The sequence below is a fragment of the Babjeviella inositovora genome (genome assembly GCF_001661335.1).
Source record: "Babjeviella inositovora NRRL Y-12698 unplaced genomic scaffold BABINscaffold_14, whole genome shotgun sequence".
Classification (NCBI taxonomy): domain Eukaryota; kingdom Fungi; phylum Ascomycota; class Pichiomycetes; order Serinales; genus Babjeviella; species Babjeviella inositovora.
In genome coordinates, this window is record NW_017566851.1 from 14949 (window position 1) to 35902 (window position 20954).

At 49.3% G+C, this 20954-nt stretch overlaps 9 protein-coding genes across 9 annotated transcripts; 4 read left to right on the forward strand and 5 right to left on the reverse strand.

Moving 5' to 3' along the window:
• Positions 1-567: 567 nt before the first annotated feature.
• On the forward strand, positions 568-897 carry BABINDRAFT_41215 (ribosomal protein P2 alpha; the record flags this gene model as incomplete). The annotated part of the gene is made up of 1 exon (XM_019132013.1): positions 568-897. A coding segment is annotated over one exon (330 nt), but the record flags the coding sequence as incomplete, so codon positions are not given.
• A 156-nt stretch (positions 898-1053) lies between these two features.
• Positions 1054-3390, reverse strand: PXA1 (ATP-binding cassette long-chain fatty acid transporter; the record flags this gene model as incomplete). The annotated part of the gene is made up of 1 exon (XM_019132011.1): positions 1054-3390. The coding sequence occupies one exon, from the start codon at positions 3388-3390 to the stop codon at positions 1054-1056; it is 2337 nt and encodes a 778-aa protein (XP_018982895.1).
• Positions 3391-3760: 370 nt separating this feature from the next.
• IMG2 (mitochondrial 54S ribosomal protein mL49) lies at positions 3761-4525 on the reverse strand. Its single transcript, XM_019129831.1, has one exon. The coding sequence runs from the start codon at positions 4302-4304 to the stop codon at positions 3891-3893; it is 414 nt and encodes a 137-aa protein (XP_018982896.1). The 5' UTR covers positions 4305-4525; the 3' UTR covers positions 3761-3890.
• BABINDRAFT_95805 (WD40 repeat domain-containing protein) lies at positions 4343-6651 on the reverse strand. Its single transcript, XM_019132991.1, has 2 exons — positions 4574-6651; positions 4343-4514 (listed from the first exon to the last, which is right to left on the reverse strand). Exon 1 carries the CDS (start codon positions 6376-6378, stop codon positions 4837-4839), a length of 1542 nt encoding a protein of 513 aa, XP_018982897.1. The 5' UTR covers positions 6379-6651; the 3' UTR covers positions 4343-4514; positions 4574-4836.
• Positions 6652-6890: 239 nt separating this feature from the next.
• On the reverse strand, positions 6891-11015 carry SSK2 (mitogen-activated protein kinase kinase kinase; the record flags this gene model as incomplete). Its single annotated transcript, XM_019130902.1, has 2 exons — positions 6891-10701; positions 10762-11015. 2 exons carry the CDS (start codon positions 11013-11015, stop codon positions 6891-6893), a joined length of 4065 nt encoding a protein of 1354 aa, XP_018982898.1.
• A 1410-nt stretch (positions 11016-12425) lies between these two features.
• On the forward strand, positions 12426-13472 carry PPG1 (putative serine/threonine-protein kinase; the record flags this gene model as incomplete). Its single annotated transcript, XM_019129832.1, has 2 exons — positions 12426-12480; positions 12526-13472. Exons 1-2 carry the CDS (start codon positions 12462-12464, stop codon positions 13470-13472), a joined length of 966 nt encoding a protein of 321 aa, XP_018982899.1. The 5' UTR covers positions 12426-12461.
• Positions 13473-14516: 1044 nt separating this feature from the next.
• Positions 14517-14810, forward strand: BABINDRAFT_26872 (uncharacterized protein; the record flags this gene model as incomplete). Its single annotated transcript, XM_019131391.2, has 1 exon — positions 14517-14810. A coding segment is annotated over one exon (294 nt), but the record flags the coding sequence as incomplete, so codon positions are not given.
• A 293-nt stretch (positions 14811-15103) lies between these two features.
• On the forward strand, positions 15104-18378 carry BABINDRAFT_9919 (proteinase B; the record flags this gene model as incomplete). The annotated part of the gene is made up of 2 exons (XM_019133042.1): positions 15104-15308; positions 16685-18378. The coding sequence occupies 2 exons, from the start codon at positions 15104-15106 to the stop codon at positions 18376-18378; spliced, it is 1899 nt and encodes a 632-aa protein (XP_018982901.1).
• A 548-nt stretch (positions 18379-18926) lies between these two features.
• On the reverse strand, positions 18927-19868 carry BABINDRAFT_41350 (uncharacterized protein; the record flags this gene model as incomplete). The annotated part of the gene is made up of 1 exon (XM_019132022.1): positions 18927-19868. One exon carries the CDS (start codon positions 19866-19868, stop codon positions 18927-18929), a length of 942 nt encoding a protein of 313 aa, XP_018982902.1.
• Between the last annotated feature and the right edge of the window lie 1086 nt (positions 19869-20954).

Genomic DNA, 20954 nt, shown 5'->3' on the forward strand with positions numbered 1-20954 from the left:
ATTACACGTGCTTGACAGCCCGAAATATTCGCAGGAACCTCAAATTTTCTTTTTGTGATCTTACGAATCGCTTTCTATCGTGACTGTTTTTCGCGCCTAGAGAACCTTACCGTCGCCAGGCTGCGAAAATTTCATTCTGGAGATTGAGTGCGTGGACCATAGTATGGGGGGGGGGGGCCACTCGATATTGCCATTTTAAGACTATGCTATACATGATTTTTATATAGAAAATTTTGGAATAGCCTAATAGTTAAATTCACATACAAAAGTATGTAATACGCAGTTATTATAGCATAAGAGTTCCCGAATATTCTTGTGGCTCAGCCAGAATCGGTCCCAAATGTCCGACATTGTGAAGACGAGTGAAACTTTACTCATTTGAGTGACATTTTGTTCATTTGAGTGACATTTGCTCAAACAATTACGGTTGTTTTGGGGATGGCAAAATTGATCTCTTGGAGATAGCTTTCTAAGCTCTCGGACTAATCTCGGATCCTTGCCGTTATCCATACATGCATCCGGGACTTTTATGATTCTCTCCTTGAACCTATTCTAACATCGTTTATAGTGAAGTACTTAGCCGCCTACTTATTGCTCGTTAACGCTGGTAACGCCACCCCATCTGTTGCTGATGTCAAGTCCGTCTTGGAATCCGTCTCCATCGAGGTTGAGGAATCCAAGATCGAAGAATTGATTGCCGGTGTTGAGGGTAAGTCCGTTGAAGAGTTGATCGCTGAAGGTAACACCAAGTTGTCCTCTGCTGGTCCAATCGGCGGTGCCTCTCCAGCTGCTGCCTCTGGTTCCGCTGCCGGTTCTTCTGCCGCCGCTGCCGAAGAAGTTGTTGAAGAAGCTGCTGAAGAATCCGATGACGACATGGGGTTCGGTTTGTTCGATTAAGCGCCAGGTTATAACTTATAATACTCACAATAAATGAAAAGCAAAGGGTTTCTCAGGTAGTTTTCTGTACAGCTTTCGAGATAGCGTTCTACGATTAGGCCGGCACCGTATCCTCTACAAGGGTGTCTAGCAATCACGTGTTATAAAAATAGGGGCTTAGGAAGAGGCACTTTCGATCAAAATACTCGGCTCGGTCTTACCGTCCAAGTAAGCCTCAACCACCTCCTTTCTGCTGGTCCAGGCGGCAACTTCGCTCAACTTGGTTTCAATCTCGTGGATCTCTTTCTCAACAGAGCTGATACCTTCGTCGGTACCCAAGGTAACAAACTCCCACTGCCCGTCTGGCTGAATATCCAACAAGTAGTCATGGTACTTGATCAACAAAGGTCTGTGGGACAAGGTAATGAAGGTAATCTTCTTCTTTTGCAACATTTCAAACAAATAGTCTTCAACATCACTGCTGACGGCATTGGTGGATTCGTCCAAGACGACAAACTGCGGTCTCTTGAAGACTACTCTGGCTAACGACATTCTTTGCTTCTCACCGCCACTGAAGACATCCTTCCAGTCCTTTTTGACCTCCCAGCCACCCTCTCTATCCAACAAATACTCCAACTTCACATCTCTCAAGACACGGTACAAGTGTTCGTCGGTGTACCCCATCCCAAGCATTTCGGCGTGAGAGAACGGGTAGATAACCTGGTCTCTTAAAGTGCCGCTGCTGAAGTAGGTCTTCTGAGGCAAGTAGTAGATGTCAGAGTCGTCCGGCTTGGACAACAATCCCCTGTAGATAGGCCACAAGCCAGCAATGATGCGCCCGATAGAGGTTTTACCGACACCGTTAGTTGCCAAGATCAACAAGTTCTGGGACTCCTTGATCTGGAAGGACAATTCTTCGATGAGCTGCACCCCTTCAGAGCCTTCACTAGATGGAATGATAACTGGCAACTTTTCAACTCTCAACCCGTGGTAGTTGGTTTGAATAGTGCCGTTGATGTCATTCTCCAACTTGTTTCCGTACTGGAAGTCACGCGAGTGGACCTGGTGCAAGTTGGACAACAACGAGAACACACGGTCGGTGTAGCCGGTCAATTCACTAATGTCCTTGATGGAGTACATCAATCTGGAACCCGCATCGGCCATGTTCAACATCAATCTCTTGTTCACAATGAACTGTCTCATGTTTTTTTCTTCATTCACCTGGTGCTTCTTGGAGCTCTTTTTGGATTCCGGAACAAAAAGTTCGTCCATAAAGATAGGAATGGAGGCAAACAAGTATCCCAAGGCGGACCAGGTGTATTTCAAGATGTAGTCTTCCAAGGCCGAGTAAGGCACCTTAACGGCGTGCTCCTTCTCGGAGTGTTTGGTCACCTGCAGGAAAATCTTGTTGATTCTCATCTTCTCTAACAACGAGCCCTTGTAGAACGCAATCTCCTCGCAGTTTGTGATCAAATTCAAGTGGGCGTTGTAGTAGTCACCCTCGAGCTCGGTTCTCTGCTTCGACAACTTGCCGAACGCCGGAGTGTTTCTCTTCAACACGTATCCGGTCAAGAAGTAGTTGGCAAAGAGCCCCACAATCCCGGCAGTCCCCAAGTTGTCTCTCAAGTAGATAGAGAAGAAGATCAAGTCCATCATCGGCTTCCCCATGCTGGTGAACAAATCACAGATGGAGTCACAGAACTTAGTAACGTCATTGGTGATGTACTGGTCGATGTTGGTGAGGTCAGAGTTGTTCAAGTCAAGCTTGTAGTAGATCATGCTCTTGTCCATGTACAAGTCATGGATGTATCTCATCAAGTTGGTTCTGAAGTTGATGGACAACCTGGAGGTCAAGAATTTGATTGCGGCGTTGGTATACGACGCAGGGAAGGCGATCGCAAACCAGTAGACCAAGTCGCGGATGAAGCTTCTCCCCTTACCACCAATGATGTCTTTAACGATCTGACCGTCCAACTTGGCAATCATCAACGACAACCAGGTTCTCAACACCAAGAAGAAGCACTGGGTCGCCAAGAAGTAGGAGTTTCTATGGAACACTCGCGGGATCAATATCTGCCAAATGATGATGATCTGCCTCAAGAACCGCGAATTGAAGATGCTGCTCTTCTCGTATAACTTCAAATCCTTCTGGAAGTTCTTGAACTTGAATTTGTCCGCCTCATAGACATCCATGTTCGGTCTGGGGATCGCTATGCGCACCTCTTTGTTCCCGCGGGGAATGTAGATAGCTCTGGCACCGCTTTTGATGATTGCCGACGACCGGCGCTTGAATGTATAGCGTCTGTTCGCCTGTCTCTCACGCATGTCATTGATGAGCTTCTGGACGGCGTAAACGACACCAACGACACCCGTGGAGAGAACGGTGGCCAAAAAAATCACCACATGCTTGGAGCGGTAGTCAATCTTTTTGTTCTCCTTCACATATTTGATAAACTCCTTCACGACAAAGATCAACTCCTGTCGCTTTTCGTAGAGCGTGGAGATGTTAATCATGCTGAATGATTTTGTCGATATTGGGATATAGAGTTTATTCGTCGATGCTGGAATAGAGGATTTATATGTCTTTGTATGTAGTGGGTAATGAATGGTTGGCGAGAAACAGCAAATGCCTGCTATTTTATAACACTAACGTGGGGCGGCCAACTCTATCACATGCAATCCTAACGTCCTGCTTGATGCCACCGCACAGACGCACGTGAGCGACCCCTCAGCGGGTCAGCTCTTCTCGCGGGGTACCATGACGGGTCACCCGGAATACAGCGGCGCTGGGCTTCACACGACCAAGGGCGGTTGAAAACATTTATTCCCTACTGCTTTGTGCCAGACATAAATAATTTACAATGGCTTACCAGATAGAGTTGATATCGTGCTGGATTCTATATACAGTGATTTCTCTTGTAGAGACCAACAAAAAAAAAAAAAATTGGGCAGAGCCTCCGGAATCGTAAATGTATGGTACAGCACCTTGACAGGTGGGGATGCGAATAGAGTACTTAAAGGTACTTGTTGAACAACTTGTTCAAGGTGGTCTTGTGGGTACCCTTGATAACAATCTTGTTGGAGGTGGTTTGGAGCTTGACATGCTGAGCCATGTTCTTCGGCAAGTTTTTCAACAAATCGGCCTTGAACTGGGCAGTGTCGCCCTTGATTCTTCTGATCCAGGTGTACGCAGTTTCGTGCTGGTACTTGACATATACAGGCCAGTTCTTCTTGTTGGTCTTGCCAACAAAATAGCTTCTCTTACCGAAGTTGGTGGCACCCGCCAATTCGGTTGGCTTGACGTTTTCCAAGGCTGGAAACAATTCGGCCACTACTTCCGCCGATGGCTTGAACCCGGTACGCGCGGTAGGGAGAATAACAGCAAATCTGACACCGATAGTTCTGGTTGGTAAAATGGTTCTCAACATCTTGGGGGGGTATTGACTTGTAATACAGGCCTGGTACCATCTTCATCAGCTTCTTTCATGCACCACTTTTTTTTTCCAGTATCGGGGCATGCTAGAAATTACACATGGTGTGGTATATTACGCAGGAGGGAATGTCGTGCTATTGTACACATAACCTATGAAGCCAGGACCCAGCTATAAAAAGGCACTTCAACCATGAGAAGACAAAGAAAATATAGGGATTAGCAGGGAGGGTATGTTTGAAAAGTAGACTTATTTTGGAAACCCTTTATTTTGTCAAGTGATGTTCCACTGTTCCAGGCCCTGTACGATAATAATTCTCACGCAATTTCAATTTAATACACGGTAAACGGGATTAGCCATCTAGTATGACCTAGATTGATGCCCCTGACCTACAAGGAGTAATGTTTATGCTTAGTTCTTCCAAATGTGATCGACCTATCGGCTACGTGCTTCCTATGTGAGAGGCTTTGGTTTCCGATTATTCGAATTCTATTATACAAATATATAAGCCTCTTGTGGCAACGAGAGTTTAGTGTGTCCACAATCTAACCTTCTTATCTTTCCCTGCACTCGCAACTCTCTTACCATCCACACTCCAGTCGACAGCGTAGACCTCATCTTCGTGGCCGGGCAAGTCGATGGACAACTTCTTGGTTCTGACATCCCAGACCTTCAATGTAGTGTCCTTGGAGCACGACACTAACAATCTGCAATCAGAGGACCAAGAGGTTTGGTAGACTGGGGCAACATGACCTCTGAAGGTGGCGATGAACTTGCCGTCTCTACCATCCCACAACTTGATGGAGTTATCGAAAGAGGCAGACACAATGTACCTGCCGTCTGGAGAGAAGGAGACGTGGTTAACCAACTTCTGGTGACCGGTCATTCTGCAGATTGGCTTGGAGGACTTGAGAGGCTCCCACAAGTACATGGTGAAGTCATCCGAAGCGGTCACCATTCTTTCAGAAATGTGACCATTGAGCTTGGCAACCTTCTCGTAGTTGGCCAAGGCCTTCTTCTGAGCTTCTTCGGGAGTGGCTGGCTTTTCACCGGTATGGTCAAAGGCACCCATTCTCAAGACGTGGTCGGTGGAGAGAGCCAAATGGTTAACCCAGTGGGCATGCGACTTCAAGGTCTGTACGCATCTACCGTCATTGCCGTCCCAGGCTTTGATGGTCTTATCGTGGGAAGCGGAGTAGATGGTACCGCTGCCACTCCACTTCACGCAGGAGATAGCAGAGGTGTGGCCACTCATGGTGAAGAGAGGGATTCTTCTGGTGGTGTCCCAGATCTTGATGGTACCATCCTTGGAACCGGAGCAGAGTCTTGGTTTTGCACCTGGCTTGACCAAGTGGATTGGCTCCCAGCACAAGGAGGAGATCCACTTGGAGTGACCCCTCAAAGCCTCACCCAATGGTTTACCCTTGTCGGCTTCCCAGAGTCTGACGGTGTTGTCCATGGAACCGGTGGCGATAACGGAGCCATCTGGAGACCAACTGACACATAAAACCCAGTTGGTATGACCAGACAAAGTGTGCATGGGAGTGGAAGTCAAACAGTCCCAGATACGGGCGGTAGAATCACCGGCACCGGTGACCATTTTACCGGAGGTGTGTGGAGCAAACTGAGCAGCCAAAATAGTGGAACCGTGTCCGGCAATCGCGGCACACGATCTGGTGATGGGCTTGACTTTGAAAACCGCTCTTGGGGTATACACCAAGGTCATAAAGTCTTCGGTGGTCTTGATGCCCGGCTTCAACACGGACGCGTATATGTTGTCTCTAATGTCCACCAAGGAGGAGTCCGTTTCACCATCCTTCTGGTTCAAAAGCGAAAACTGGTATGGAACAGGGTCTTCGCTATCACCATGCAACTGGTTCAACAATTGCTCTAACTGCTTTTCGGTGATACCACCTGGGACTCTGATCGAGCCACCGATGGATTCACCAGTATCGGAAGCCTGGAACTTGATCAACACATTTGGCAAATCTTCTGGGATGAGATCAAGTTGTCTTTCCTTTTGGTCTTCACGCTTTTGCTTCTTGGATGGTGGGGGGATAACGGTAGCCATATTGTGTGGGCAAGATTATTTCACGGCTGATTTATTAAACTTTTCACCCAAATATCACTGCTTATTTTTTCGTACTCTTTTATTATTTTTTTCGTCATGCATGCAGGCTATCCGAAGCAGCTCATCGCATAGGGTAACACCCAGACGCATAGGCTGCATGTTGCATATGTGATTCGACGTTTTCCGATCAACGGTAGAAAACGAGGGCTTCTCTTCCCTTCCTATACGATATGGATAAACATACTGCCAGTGTATTGAGGTTGCTAGTACGAGCTCTGTACTGCAAGGGACCTAGTCCACGGCAACCCGCATTCACCGTATACCAACCATGGCCTCCCTAACTACCGCCTTCTTCCTTACAGATTCTCCTTATCAGAAGTGTAAATAACAATGTTTAGTTTCGTGGTATAAGCCAATACTCGCTAGGACATTCTTAGTGCCCGACGAACGCATTAATTTGCTTATGAAAATGGCATCCGTGCCGCCTGAGCTTCAAACTGCGTTGGTCTACGTTATGCTTCCGAGAGATCCGACGAGCTCCCGCCATCACACACACCAATCGCCTCCATCCGAATCGCCCGGATCCATGGGTCGTCCAACAACTCCACCGCTGTCAGCCGCCTCGCCGGATCGTGCTCCAAGCACTTCGACAAGAAGCTGCGCCCGGTCTCACTCAATTGGTCTGGATTCGGGAACTGCGGCTTGTGACCGGCCGCGATATGGTACATGATAGCCCACTCGTTGTCTAGATTCGCCCATGGGCGTCTGCCGGTCGCCATCTCGAGCACACAGCACCCTAACGACCAGATATCGGTGCTGCCACTGCGACCGCCAGAGCCTCCGGTGATCACCTCCGGCGACATGTACATCGGCGTCCCGGTCATGCTGTTATTCATCTCTGTGGCCGGTGTAACGCCGCGGGTGTTCATTCTAGTGCGTCCACTCGACGCAATAACTTTAGCGGCGCCGAAATCCACAAACTTGATCACGCCGTTATGGTCCAAAAGAATATTCTCGGGCTTGATGTCCCTGTGCACGATGTTGCTCTGGTGCAAGTAGGCAATCCCTTCCAACATCTGCAACGCGTAGACCTGGATCACAAACTCGTCCTCAATGCGCCCGTGCTCGAGCAACCCGGCCAAAGAGCCACCCTCACAGAACTCCATGAAAATGTACACCTTGTCGCGATGCACCTCCACTCCGTAGTACTGTACTACGTTCGGGTGGTTGAGCATCTCCAACACCGTCATTTCATCCTTGATGGACAGCGCAATCTGCTTGACAGACTGCGAGTCGTGGAACCGGATCTCCTTCACGGCCATCACACCCCCGGTATCCAAATTTACCGCCACATAGACGCTCCCAAAGGTCCCGCCGCCGATGAATTTGCCCTTTTGCCACCTGATCGACACGCTTGAGAAAGACGACGCGAGATACGTCAAGTACTGGTTGTCGTAGTCCGTGTCGTCCAACACCTTGCCCACAGAACCATCCTTCATGCGCTCCAACACCCTCCGGGCATCCAACTCGTTCATCTGTCTTGCACGTTCCGCGGACAAGGCCGCAAAGACATCGTCGTCCACATCGGTTTCGCGGTTCTGGTTCGACCACTTCAGCGCGTTGATCTTCTTTGCTTCGCTGGACCGCGCGCCCATGATGTCGAAGTGCGAGATCAAGAGCGACATGCACCCAGCGACCTTCAATTTGAGCACGTTAAACTGCGACTCCGACAACGTGAGGATGTTGTAGCCCTTAGTCATGGCCATACCAAACTCCAACGCCTGCACGCACCACTTGAACGTCTTGCGGTCGGTACGGATGCAGTCGTCGCACACAAAGCTCACCCAGTCGATGGATAGCTGCACGATCTTGGAGTGGAACGACGACCGCTTGGCCATCTCGATCGTACGGAGGTGTTCGCGGCCGCCGTCGCGTGCGAAGATGAAGATCAGGTTGATCAACGCCTGGCAGTTATACCCCTGACACTGGCGTCTGATGATTGCCGGCGCCTCCAACATCACGTAGATTAGCTTATTGTAGCTCTTCTCCATCTTCATAAGTTCGTGTTGGACATTGTGCGCCGAGCAGCGCGTCTCCACGGAGGGGCCGATCGAGTCGCCCACGCCGTCCAAGAACGTGCGCTTCAACAACTTGAGCTTCTCTGCCATCGAGAGCTTACGTCCCTGCTCCACCTCCAGATCGTAGTCCTCCGACGGGTTGGGCCCGATGAGCAACAAGCGCCCGGGCTTGATTTCGATGTTGGGGGCCTTTTCCAAGCGCACCTCGAGCTGCGCCCCCTCCCACACAAGAATCTGCGGCGTGCAAATCGCGAGCACATAGCAAGCGGGGTCGAAAGTCTTCTTGATCTCGTTGTGGATGTAGACGTTGTCGAACTCGCGGTGGCCGGTCAACCACCTGCCGTAGTTGGCGGGGGTCTCGCTGCTCGCGCCGAGGTACGAGGCAGAGATAATGCTCTCGATCTCCTTGTACCGGTACCACAACGGTGCGCTCGCAAGGTAGTACACACCCTTGCTCTCTTCGTAGTCGGTGCGCACGAGGAAGTGATCGGTATTTTTGAGATTGTCCAAGAACCGCTTCATGGTGCCCTGTTTGAGCTGGAAAAGCACGGCGTTCTGGAACGTGTCGTGGAGGTGGCGCTTAAACCCCGAGAGCTTACGCTTCATCTGGCCGATGTTGACCCGGGTGGTGGTGTACCAGCGCGTGAGCTTGCTCAGGCCTAGCGGCGGGCCGCGAAGCTGGAACTGGAAGTAGTTCAACAACCGCACGATCAACTTGTGCGTGAGGATCGTGAACTGCTCCGAAATCTCGGCACCCCCCTTGCTGAGCTTGAACCCAAAGTCTTTAAAGTGGTCCCAGAGCTCCATGAGCTCGTCTGGTTCCTTGAACGTGCGGAAGCTTTTAGCGGACCGGGAGCTGTCGAGCAACTTGCGGCTCAAAAGCGTAAGCGAGAAGTGCGCGCCCTCGAGGATCGCCTTGTCGAGGTTGTGGTCCAAGGAGCTGTCGGTCTTCCAACCTTCCAGCGGTAAACAGTAGTGCATGATACCCTCACGCACCTCCAACGCAAGCTTTAGGTACGACTTGAAGTCTCCGAGCATCTGGTCAATCATCATCATTGTTGGGTTGGTGAGTTTGCGTGCGTACGCCAACCGCACCTTGATCACTTCCTTGATGAGATCCATCGGGAACCGCACAATCTCCGACACCTGCGGGAGAAAGTCCGGAAGCCCGAGCTCCTGGTAGAGCGCGCCGTACTGGATGTAGGAAATCTTGGCCTTGACAATCCACGGCACCAAGTGCTGCATCATCCGCTTGTAGAACACCGTGTCCATGTCCTTCTCCTTCATCAAGCGTTCAGCAAACGAGTTGTCGTCGGTGAAGAGCGAGCTGTCGGTGGCAGGAGCGGTCGTTACCGCTGACACGTCGAGCTCCTCGTTGCCGATCCACTCGCGGAGCATTTGGATTTCGCGGTGCACGGACTCGGTGATGGTCTTCCACGATGCGAGCGCGCCGATGCGGTCCTGGAACTCGTTGCTGGCGCAGATGGGCTTATCGCCGCACATCTGCTTCTGATCACCCCATAGCTCGGTGACCTTGTCGTACTTCTGGAGAATCGCGGTGACCTGGGCGTTGGCGGCATTCATGGCATTACCCAAGGCTATGCCAGCGCTGGCTTCGCTTTCACTGATCAATTCAGCGCTGGTAAAGGAGTTGACCGAGGCAGTTGTATCAGCGGCGACCTCGCTAACCCTAAACAGCATGATCTCGCTGATGGTCTCATCCGCGACGGTTCGGGCATATGACAAGAACCTCTTCTGCTCGTCCTCCGACCGCCCGAAAAGCTTGGAACGCACACCGATCCACACCAACTCTCGGTACAACTCCTGGAAGTACGCCTTCTCGTCGTCGTACGACCGTTCGCGCTCGTTCAGTGAGATCTTGGTCTTCTCGCTGGTCAAGACCTCACCTTTGAGCACCGACGCGAGCATCAGTTGCCACTGGAGGCGCTCCGACACCACGGACTCCTCGTCCAACGACGCATGCTTGAACATTGTCGGGTACAACATGCTGGGGTCAATGTGGTATGCGTCCGAGTCAATCTCCGGCATGAGCCGGTCATCGCTGAGTGCCCCGTGCGGGTCATCGTCGTCGTCAGGGTCCGATTCTACCTCTGACTCGTTCCCCACGGGCACAATTGCCTTTGTGTAGTAGTCGTCGACGAAGTTGGTTTTCATCTTCTTAAGGTACGCCTTTTCCTGCGCCAAGTACTGCGTATTGAGCTGGAGGTTTTTGGTGGCGCTGCTGCTGCTGAGCCGTGGGCGGAATGGCGGCGGCGGCTTCTTCGTAACGTTGTTGCTGGACGGCTTGCGCGAGAGCGTGTGCGGAAACGCGTTGTTGGAGGACGGCTGGCGCACCGGCTTCTGCCTCTCGGAGCTGCCGCTCCGGGGATTGGCGTCCATGCGGTGGTGGGTGCTTGGAGCGGGCGAGAGTATCACCTGCGACGCCGTCATCGGCGGCGGGGTGTGCGGCTGGATATTGGCCGTGGACCCGCGTCTGGAGCGCGGCTCGCTGGGCGAGTCCAACTTGAGTTTCTGCAACTGGGAGTCAATCGTGGACATCAGGCTTGGGGCGAAAGAATGGGTACTGGTATGGTTCCGATTGTGGTTTCGGTGGTTGGAATACTAGAACGGTCCGATAGTAGGCCAAGGCTAAATGGCGGTGCGGTGGTTCAATGTTGCCAAAATAGAATAGGGTTGCTTCTTTGAGATTTTGTCTCTAAGTAGAATCACTATTATTGCAGGTCTCTGGTGTAAGTGAAAGTATACTTAGGTGTATCGGTATGGGGGCAGACCTAGACTTCCGGTTGAGGTTACTCTTTAGCAGACGCAATCTATCGATAATAAATCCGGCCTGGGGCTCTTGTGTTTTTGAGCGGTAGTGCGGTTAGCAAAGTAGCCCATCGTCCCTAGAGCCGCGTTTCGCTAGACTCGGGTGTGCGCTTACCAGAGGTGCGGTAGAACGACCGACAGCTCTTCAGTGCTGTGGCAGGATGTAATTGCGCTGAGAGTCATGTCGCCCCAGCTGCACTATTTGCACCGTCTATATTTTATAAAGTGCCTTATTTGACCCACTCTAGTTAAGTGAGTCAATAAAGGCATATGTATTGGATAATCCAGTGCGGGCCCGAAACTTCTTGTTAGCTTCATTTTGAATGCTACAAAATAAATCCCATAGTCGGAGAAGATGGATCGAGAGGTGAAATATATACAAAATTACATCCTTCCTCTTTGTCAGGATGAACCTAAATTACAAAGTTTCAAGTTTTAAAATGACAAGAAATAGCCTAAGCCTGCTATTGGTATTTCAGACTGTTTTCGTATTTTCGTAGTATACTCACGGGCCCGTATCCCAGTGCACTTAGGCTCGACTGTGTCTAATCCTACCCTTGCCTAGACAAGTAACTGTAATCTATGTTTTTAAGTAGCTGAGGATTTCAAGAGTAAAGGTATTGCTTCCATAACGCCGGAGGATGAAGGGTAGCTCGTATATAACCAGTTTCACCTGCTCCTTAATCTTATCGCAAGGTTTTGAACCCCCTAGAAGTATTCATCCAAGGCTATACAACTTTAATATGAAGACAATAACGAATACCACGTGTGTAAACTCAACAAAGGGCATAATATTTCAATACTTGCATCACTATATAATCGGTAATACCTCCGCATGTATGCTCTTTATCCTACTCTAAAAATAGCCCTTCGGGGCTGTTCAGTTAGCCTTTCCTCTTACCCTCTGCTGTACTAGCCCCAGAATACATTTGCCTCCACTACTCCAATCATTATATATTTGCGAATACCAGCCAAAGTGTCACACGAGTATAACGCACCCTACCTAGGTTTCAAACACCCCAATCTCTGCGGCTCGTGACAGATCCACACGTGAAAAACGAAAAGGATGCAGGTGGCATTGAATTTAAGCAGTGCACAACAGACTCGACCCAAACCTCCGTCCTTAACATACCGCCCTCTGCGCCTTATATACCTTCTCATTCCTTTACACACACCATGGGCACGTCCTTCATATGTACGTCCTGATCCCATCCCGCCCGATACACTACTAACCCTCCAGCCAACGGCGAGCTAGATCGGTGCCTCGAGCGCTTGTACCGCAAGGAGTTGCTCCCGGAAGTGACAGTGCAGGCACTCTGCGCAAAGCTTAAGGAGCTCTTGATCCGTGAGAGTAACGTGGTGTATATTCTGACGCCGGTGACGGTGGTGGGCGACATTCACGGACAGTTCTATGACTTAATCGAAATCTTCCGCATCGGCGGCTACGCGCCTGACACAAACTACCTCTTCCTAGGGGACTATGTGGACCGAGGAATGTTCTCGGTCGAGACGATCACACTCCTCATTTGCCTCAAGATCCGCTACCCCGAGCGGATCAACCTCGTTCGCGGCAACCACGAGTCGCGTCAGGTCACGCAAAACTACGGCTTCTACTCCGAGTGTTTGAAGAAGTACGGCTCCACCAAGACCTGGTCCTATTTCACGGATGTGTTTGATTATCTTACACTCTCAGTCGTTATCGATGATGCCATTTTTTGCGTGCACGGAGGCCTCTCGCCGAACGTGCACACCATCGACCAGATCAAGGTCATCGATCGCTTCAAGGAGATCCCACACGAGGGTATCATGGCAGATTTGGTATGGTCGGACCCCGATGATGAGCGGCCCGACTTCAGCCTCAGCCCTCGCGGTGCTGGGTACACCTTCGGCGTAGATGTGGTGAAGAAGTTCTTAGCAATAAATGGCTGCGACAGGATTCTCCGTGCGCATCAGTTGTGTAACGAGGGCTTCCAGAACTACTTCAAGGGTCTCGTCACGACTGTTTGGTCTGCCCCCAACTACTGCTACCGCTGTGGTAACAAAGCCTCCGTGCTCGAGTTGTACGACCGGTACAACCAGCATTTTAACGTATTCGATGCGGCGCCGGAGAACGAGCAAGAGCTTGCCAAGATGCTCGATGATACTGGCGAGTACACCCGGTCCGCCCCTGTCGAATATTTTTTGTAAACCTCTTGGTTCCTTTTCTTCGGATGTATTACTACGCTTTTTTTTTTTTTTTTTTGGCTCAAACCCCACTTTCACACTGCATGCTGCACTAATGAGTAATAAATTAATGATATGATGGGATGTAGTGCTAAACAGGATATGAACTAGTATAAGGCTATTTGTATATCTATATGTAGAGCCGGAGGTATCGATTCTAGTGATTCTAATCTTGATACGAATTATTATGATTTTGATTTGAAAGCTGATCTGTTATAGTTAACCTATACATTCGTATATAGGTATTATCTATATATTTTAAAATAAAACACATAAATATAAGCTCAAAAGCACGCTGATATATATATATTTCGATATCTAAAGGTTTTATCAATGCAAATATTGCATTAGCGGCACGGTCGGTGTTTCGATATCGCTTACGCACAATTCGAATTTCCTGCATTATACTTAGTGTGAAAAAGTGGTAGTGGACGGGCAGGGATATGACGTGAGTATACGATTTATGCCCGAAGCTACGACCTTCCTGTAGGGGAAATTATCTCGAGGCTCTAGACGCTCCGCAGCAGTAACAACACTGATACTTTCCCTTAGACCATAAACATTAATCTGCCACACCCAATTTCACCCTATCTAATATCTGAAAAGTTCGTAATGGACCCCCCACTTTCTGATCCCGAGTCTAGCTCCTCCAGTGTCCTGTCATCGCTACACCAGCTCACCCACCAGTATCGTTCGCAAACACTCCAAGACTCTCTTGCCTCCAGTCACTCCCAGTTGCTTGAATCGCAAAGATTCCAAAGCGAAGTGCCGCCCGAACATGAAAGCCCCTCCGATGAGAGCGAAGAACCACTTCTTTCGTCCTCGTCCCCCTCCAACCTAAATGCCAGCACTTCTGCCTCGCTTTCGCCCGAACAACCAGACAATCTATCCGACTCTCCGGTCGATAAAACAGAAGATACCACTGAACTACGTCTCCAGGATCATCTGTCTGGCTCGTTGGCGGTAACCACGGAGCGCCTACCGCCCACCCCGCTCCCGGAAAAGGAGAAGATAACGATTCGGTTCCAGGCAATCGGGGGCGCCCCGCCGATTCTGGTCAAAGTATTTAAAATATCCCGCAACCAGAAATTCTCCGTTTTGAACAAGTTTCTCCACAAAAGAGTCTATTCCAATCGAGGCAACCGAAGCTCTCCTGAACCGGAGGGCCGTAAACAGCTTTTCTTGTACCTACACAACTCTTTTGCTCCTAACGGAGACGAAGTGTTGGGAAACCTTTTCAGTTTATTCAAGGTGGGGGACGAGTTAATCGTGAGCTACTGCTTGAACGTGGCTTTTGGATGAGCGCAAGGCCCCTTTACTTCGCGATAGCTACAGCGCCCAGTGTGCTCAGAGATACAATATTTGCACAGTGCTTTAGGCCATGAAGTCTGATCGATTTCAACCATACACTGAAAGAAGCTAAAATATCGAGTAGCGGTCTCTCATATATCCCGCCTGCAATTAATCCCTAAACTCTGAGTGGCCTTCTGGTCACGTGCTGATAAAGGATTAGACACGGAAAAATAGAGATGAAAAAATGTGTTTGACAATCAAGGGTGGCAACGACTTCACCAGACCCCTAAACGCCACACACGATGTCTTCCAATATCTTATCCGTCTTCAATCCACCGCCCTCGCGTGATCTCACACCAGAAGAGTCCAAGGATTGTCTTCCGTGCCAGATCCTAGGTGGTTGCGGGGCCCTTATCGGCGGCACTTACTTGGCCACTGGGCTTGTGTTCAGAGGCGAAAAGCCTGGGATCAACAGCGCGAACTACAAAATGTGTGTCAGAGGTTTGGGTGTGGGGGTTATTGGTTGGGGGTTCTACCGATTAGGGATGGGGTTTTTATGGGATAAGGAAAGAGAGTATAAAGATTACTTCTAGGACGTCTGAACAGTTCCCTTCGACGTCTTCCTTCGTTTGCTGTTTCGTATATAGATTTCTGTTCCTGTACATATTTTCGAATACCATCCGCGGGGACTCCTTCAGCGCGCCTTTATTCAAGACTTCAGTTAGCATAGACCGCCCTTACGGGGATATAAACCCGAGTAGGGGCTAGATCGTAACAGGCTCCCTATTTGGAATCCACAATCCTCGCTATCAATAACCCAGAAAACTCGATATTTAGACGCTAGTATAGTTTTCACCATTTTAATCAAAATCTATGGTTTGTTTCTAAAACTGCTTCTAGAGGAAAGCAGGCCACAAACGGTTAGGATCTCTAGCTGCATGAGTTGACTAACCTTGACCCCATATGTCACCTTCACGATATCCGAGGCACTTCTAAATGGAAGCGCCGTATCGTATGTCCTATCGCCATCTAACGAGTGCGGGGGAAAAGAACCATACAGAAATCTGCAGCGGGCAGGCCTAGTTTGAAGCACCTCGATAAGGAATTCCCCGCAAGTATGAAAAGCTTCCCTAAATGTTACGTGATATTATAACCATTACCAATGGATATTATTCCGGGAAAGAGAGGAATGGATTTCTAACACGGGAAATGTTTATGCTTCCTGTTTGTCCTTCGAGGTCACAGAATATAGAAAAACAGGCGCCAAGGTGTGACTTATTCACATCTGTCCAATCAGCTTCACGCCTAGTGAATGAAATACGTTATGTATGCTTATCTGTACCTTGACTGCGTTAGGGTGACTAATCTTCGAGAATACGGTTGGATTCGCGGGTTTCACTCTCCAGCATAGTCTATACCAGAAATTAAACCGTGGCAGATCTAGATTTATCACCTAGTCACATGTCATACGTCATCCACACTTTCCGCTCGCCCTTAGCACGCGCAGTTCTTATCAGATATGCACATAGACGCCTGCCACATTTATGCCGGAGATTGGCTGCTTATCCGAAGGGGGGACAGGAAAAAGAAAGCAAGTGGCAGGCATAGGGAGGGGTTATACAGCTCAGTTTGCCTGCACACACCGTCATCTCCGACAGCGCCACCTCAATATTCGCAATAGCAAGAGCGTCGTTGCGATAGGAGACGCTGTAAAAGTATATAAAGCTCCACGTCTACCGTTGTTTCAACTCACTTCCCCTTTCCCCTTCCCCCCCAAATCTATTATTTTAACAGCTGATACTCCATTCGGCCTTATTTTAATAGTACCAACGCTGTATCACCCATAAAAAAAAGTCTCCCGTAATAAACCCATCTTTCCCCAGTCATGTTGTTAACTAGATCGTCTCAAGTGGCCATTGTCTCCACTTTACTTGCCGCCCAGCAGATCAACGCTCTTGTGTTGCCAAACTTGGGTGAGGCTGCCGCCGAAGTCTTCAGAGTGGAACCAGCCGCTCTCAACTCCATTGACGAGGTTGCCAACATAATCGAATCCTCCTTCAATGCTGCGTCCAACAAGATTGCTTCCAAGTTGAACATCGAGTTGTTTGCCGAGAACCAGGAATCCAAGTTCGCCCCTGTGTTCCAGAGCCAGAACCAGGAAGATATCATCAAGGACAAGTACATCATCGTCTTCAAGTCTGATGTTGGTGCTGACGTCATCGATTTCCACCAGAACTGGGTTGCCGAGGTCCACTCCTCTCACGTGGGCAAGTTGCACCACAAGAGAAACGGCAGACAGCACCCATTCTTGAACAATTTGAAGCAACAGTCGATCGCCGGCAACGGCGGCTTGTCCGATGTCTTCCACATCGAAAACGCTGTCAGCGGCTACATGGGCCACTTCTTGCCACAAACCATTGAAATGATCCGTCGCCACCCAGCAGTGGCCTTTGTTGAAAAGGACTCTTACGTCAAGGCTATTAACTACGACACTCAGGCTGACTCACCATGGGGCTTGGCCAGAATCTCCCACCGCGAGCCATTGAGCTTGGGCTCTTTCAACAAGTATATCTACGACACTGATGGTGGTGAGGGTGTCACCTCCTACATCATTGATACCGGTATCAACGTTAACCACGAGGACTTTGAGGGCCGTGCCAAGTGGGGTGCGACCATCCCTCAGGGTGATGCCGACGTAGATGGCAACGGCCACGGTTCTCACTGTGCTGGTACTATCGGTTCCAAGCACTACGGTGTGGCCAAGAAGGCTTCTTTGGTTGCCGTCAAGGTGTTGCGTTCCAACGGTTCTGGTTCCATGTCTGACGTCGTCAAGGGTGTTGAGTACGCTGCCAACGCCCACTTGAAGGCCGTCAAGGAAAACAAGAAGGGTTTCAAGGGCTCTACCGCCAACATGTCTCTTGGTGGTGGTAAGTCTCCGGCCTTGGACTTGGCTGTTAACGCTGCTGTTAAGGCCGGCATCCACTTCTCTGTTGCTGCTGGTAACGACAACGCCGATGCGTGTAACTACTCCCCAGCGGCTGCTGAGAACGCCATTACCGTCGGTGCTTCCACCATTGGTGACTACCGTGCATACTTCTCCAACTACGGTAAGTGTGTTGATATCTTTGCTCCTGGGTTGAACATCTTGTCCACCTACATTGGTTCCAACCTGGCCACGGCCACCTTGTCCGGTACCTCCATGGCTGCGCCTCATGTTGCTGGTTTGTTGAGTTACTTCTTGTCTTTGCAGCCTGGCGCCGACTCTGAGTTTTTCGAAGCCTCATCCGGTGTTACTCCGGCCCAGTTGAAGAAGAATGTCATTGCCTTTGGCTCCAAGAACGTCTTGGATGACATTCCAAACGATGGAACTCCAAACATCTTGATTTACAACGGTGGTAACAAGAACCTTACTGAATTCTGGGGTACCACTACCCCATCCACCGCCGACGTGAAGGCTGTCGACTTGAAGGACTTGGAAACCAAGATTGACAGTTTGGTTGAGTCTGCCAAGGATGAATCTGAGCACTTGCTCGCTGAGATTAAAAAAATGGTCTCGAGTGCATTTGCCAAGTATTAGACCGGCTTATTGCCAATGATTCATTATATGCTTCATCGCCCCCTTTAGTTCTCTTTAGTTTTTGTCTTGGTTTTATACGTATACTTTTTCTTAATACGCTCTGCTTATATCGGTGCTTGCAGCGCCAAGTAGATCTAATCGTGTGTGTTCTTAGCGCTGGCATAATTGTTTTCTAGGGTTTTCGAAACCGGGAAGGCGTGGTTGCGATATTTGTCTGGTGGAGGGGGTATCCGTTTGAATTTTTTTGCAGTCTAGCAATTGTTCCACACGCTTAACCAAACAGGATTTGTCTATAAAGTTAATACGAATATGAAAAAAAAGACATAAAACGAATGCGTTGCATAAAACTATTTACAATAAAACCATCAGTGGATAAGCAATGTCGAGGATGTGGACCAGGAGAGGGTGCGTTAGATGGAATGGCGGGGGTTAGAACAGAAGCAAAAGGTAGGACGTAAAGGAACAGCGGTGAAGATAGGTACAAAAAAGCACAGAAAAAGGGAGACATTAGAAAAGCAGAGTCATGAGCAAAAAATAAAGCAGCGGTATCAAGGGCAGACCTCTTCCTCCTTCCACAAATCCTGTCCTTCTTCCTTCGCGATGATCCATCTGCTATCACCTGAATAACCGAGTTTTACGTAGTCAACCTTTTCGACAAATAAGCACACGACCCCGAACCTAGCCTGACCTTCGGATTCCTTGATGCCGTCAACGCCTCTAGCGATCTTGTCTAACAAGGAGCGTTTTTCGGAGTCAAGGGCAGAGCCGGGGCACGGCTTTCTAAAAGAGGATCTCAAGGAGCGAGATAAGCTGCTCCAGTGTCGGGTGAATTCGGCGTTCCATTCATCTGTTGTTGGTGCGATGAGTCTCAAGGGGAGTTCGTGTAGATTGGCGAAAGACTGGGTCTTATCGACGCTGTGGCTGGTCAAGTTGGTCAACACCTGGCGAGACACAAGGGGGTAGACAATAGGCGTGTTAAAAAACGACTCTGGACATGGAGATTCGCTGCGTTGCACGGGTACCGATGGTTTGATGTTGAAGGAGAGGCCCGGTTCGTCGTTGCCCGACCCTTTGTCCTCGTTGTCATCGTCGCTGTTGGAGCTATTATGAGTGGAGATGTCTTCGTCGTCAATATGCAAGTGCGTTGGCAACTTTACCACCGGATGGTGGGTCTTGCTCAACACCTTCGCTCTTCCTTGGAAACGGAACTGCAGACTGGAGCTTGGGAGGTAGAAGACGGCCTCAAAGCGGTCGTTGTATCTCAACTGTTCAATCTTTTCCAGTCTCAAGTCAGTTGTAAAGGTTAAAATATTGGTTTTGTGATCGTCAAAGAGAAAGCCCCGGAACACACAGGTCCTGGAATGCGGAAACCCCTGAGCATCCACAGTGGCGAGCTGGAAGGAGATAAATGGGGCATTTGGTTGCTCGGCCTCAAGAGCAGACTTAAACGATGGCACCCAAGAGGCCATAATCTGGAGTTGTTGAAGCATTCAAGGTCAAATGAGTGAAAAATATAGTGTACGGTGGGCGTGTTCTGGGCCCTTTTGTTGTATGCGATTTCAAGATTCGGATGTTATCCCACTTTGGTCTCACTATTTTTTCGGGAGTATTAATTTTTCTAGGCGGCGTTTTGTATGCACAAGGCTCTGCGGAGTTTGAAGATTTAGGGGCGTGGCGCTTAGGAGAGAGTGCTTAGAGGGCCTATTTTGGAGAAAGAGATACGGCTAGGGTATTGCTTGATTTCAGAGATTTATCGTTCAACGGATATTATATATTGTGCCTGACTACGGGGATCTTCCAGTCTAGTAGAGCTGAAAATCCCTGGTGGTTCCGCTGCCCCTCTGAATATGCACGCTGGGTGCGCACGTGTGTACTTACAGAAGAGGGGTCGCATGATGTCCACTTCGACGAGGGCGTGACAAGAATCTCTAGACACGCATTATCCTTTCACCTATTTCCTTTGCTTGGAGATCCATTTTCTTTCATTACCCATGTAGTAAGAGTGTTGTTTTGAGTGTTGTTTTAAGTGTGTAGGGCGAAAGTACTATACTGCTAATCGTCACCCAAACATCCAGTCAAACCTTAACACCGGGGATTAATTCGCAACTACTGAAGGATTGGTCACCTCACAAGACAGGATCCGGAATCCCCGTTTCCCAGCACCATGCAGCTGGTACGATACAGAAGGTTTTGCGCGTTCTAAACCAGAAAGCTTGAGCCAAAGTTTAATAAAAAGAGCAGATATCCCTAAAGGCCTCACGTGAGCTTTTAAAGGAAAAGATTTTCCTACACGCCCTTATGTGGGATAGCTTCCGAGCATTAGGTTTACTTTTTCGGCTAGATCTAAAATCGAAGATTCCCTCTCCAGTCATAACACGTGGGTGGCCGAACTTTATGTTTCTCAAGCACGCCTTATAAAGCAGTACGGTACGCTCAGTCGCACGGCATGCGGACGTAACGGGATGCCAATTTATGCCGTACGTGTACAACAGGAACTATGCTTATGCCGGCAAGTTTAAGCTAAACTGGCAGCTTTAGGAAACTCATCGTCTTAAATATTATAGTTACATATCCGA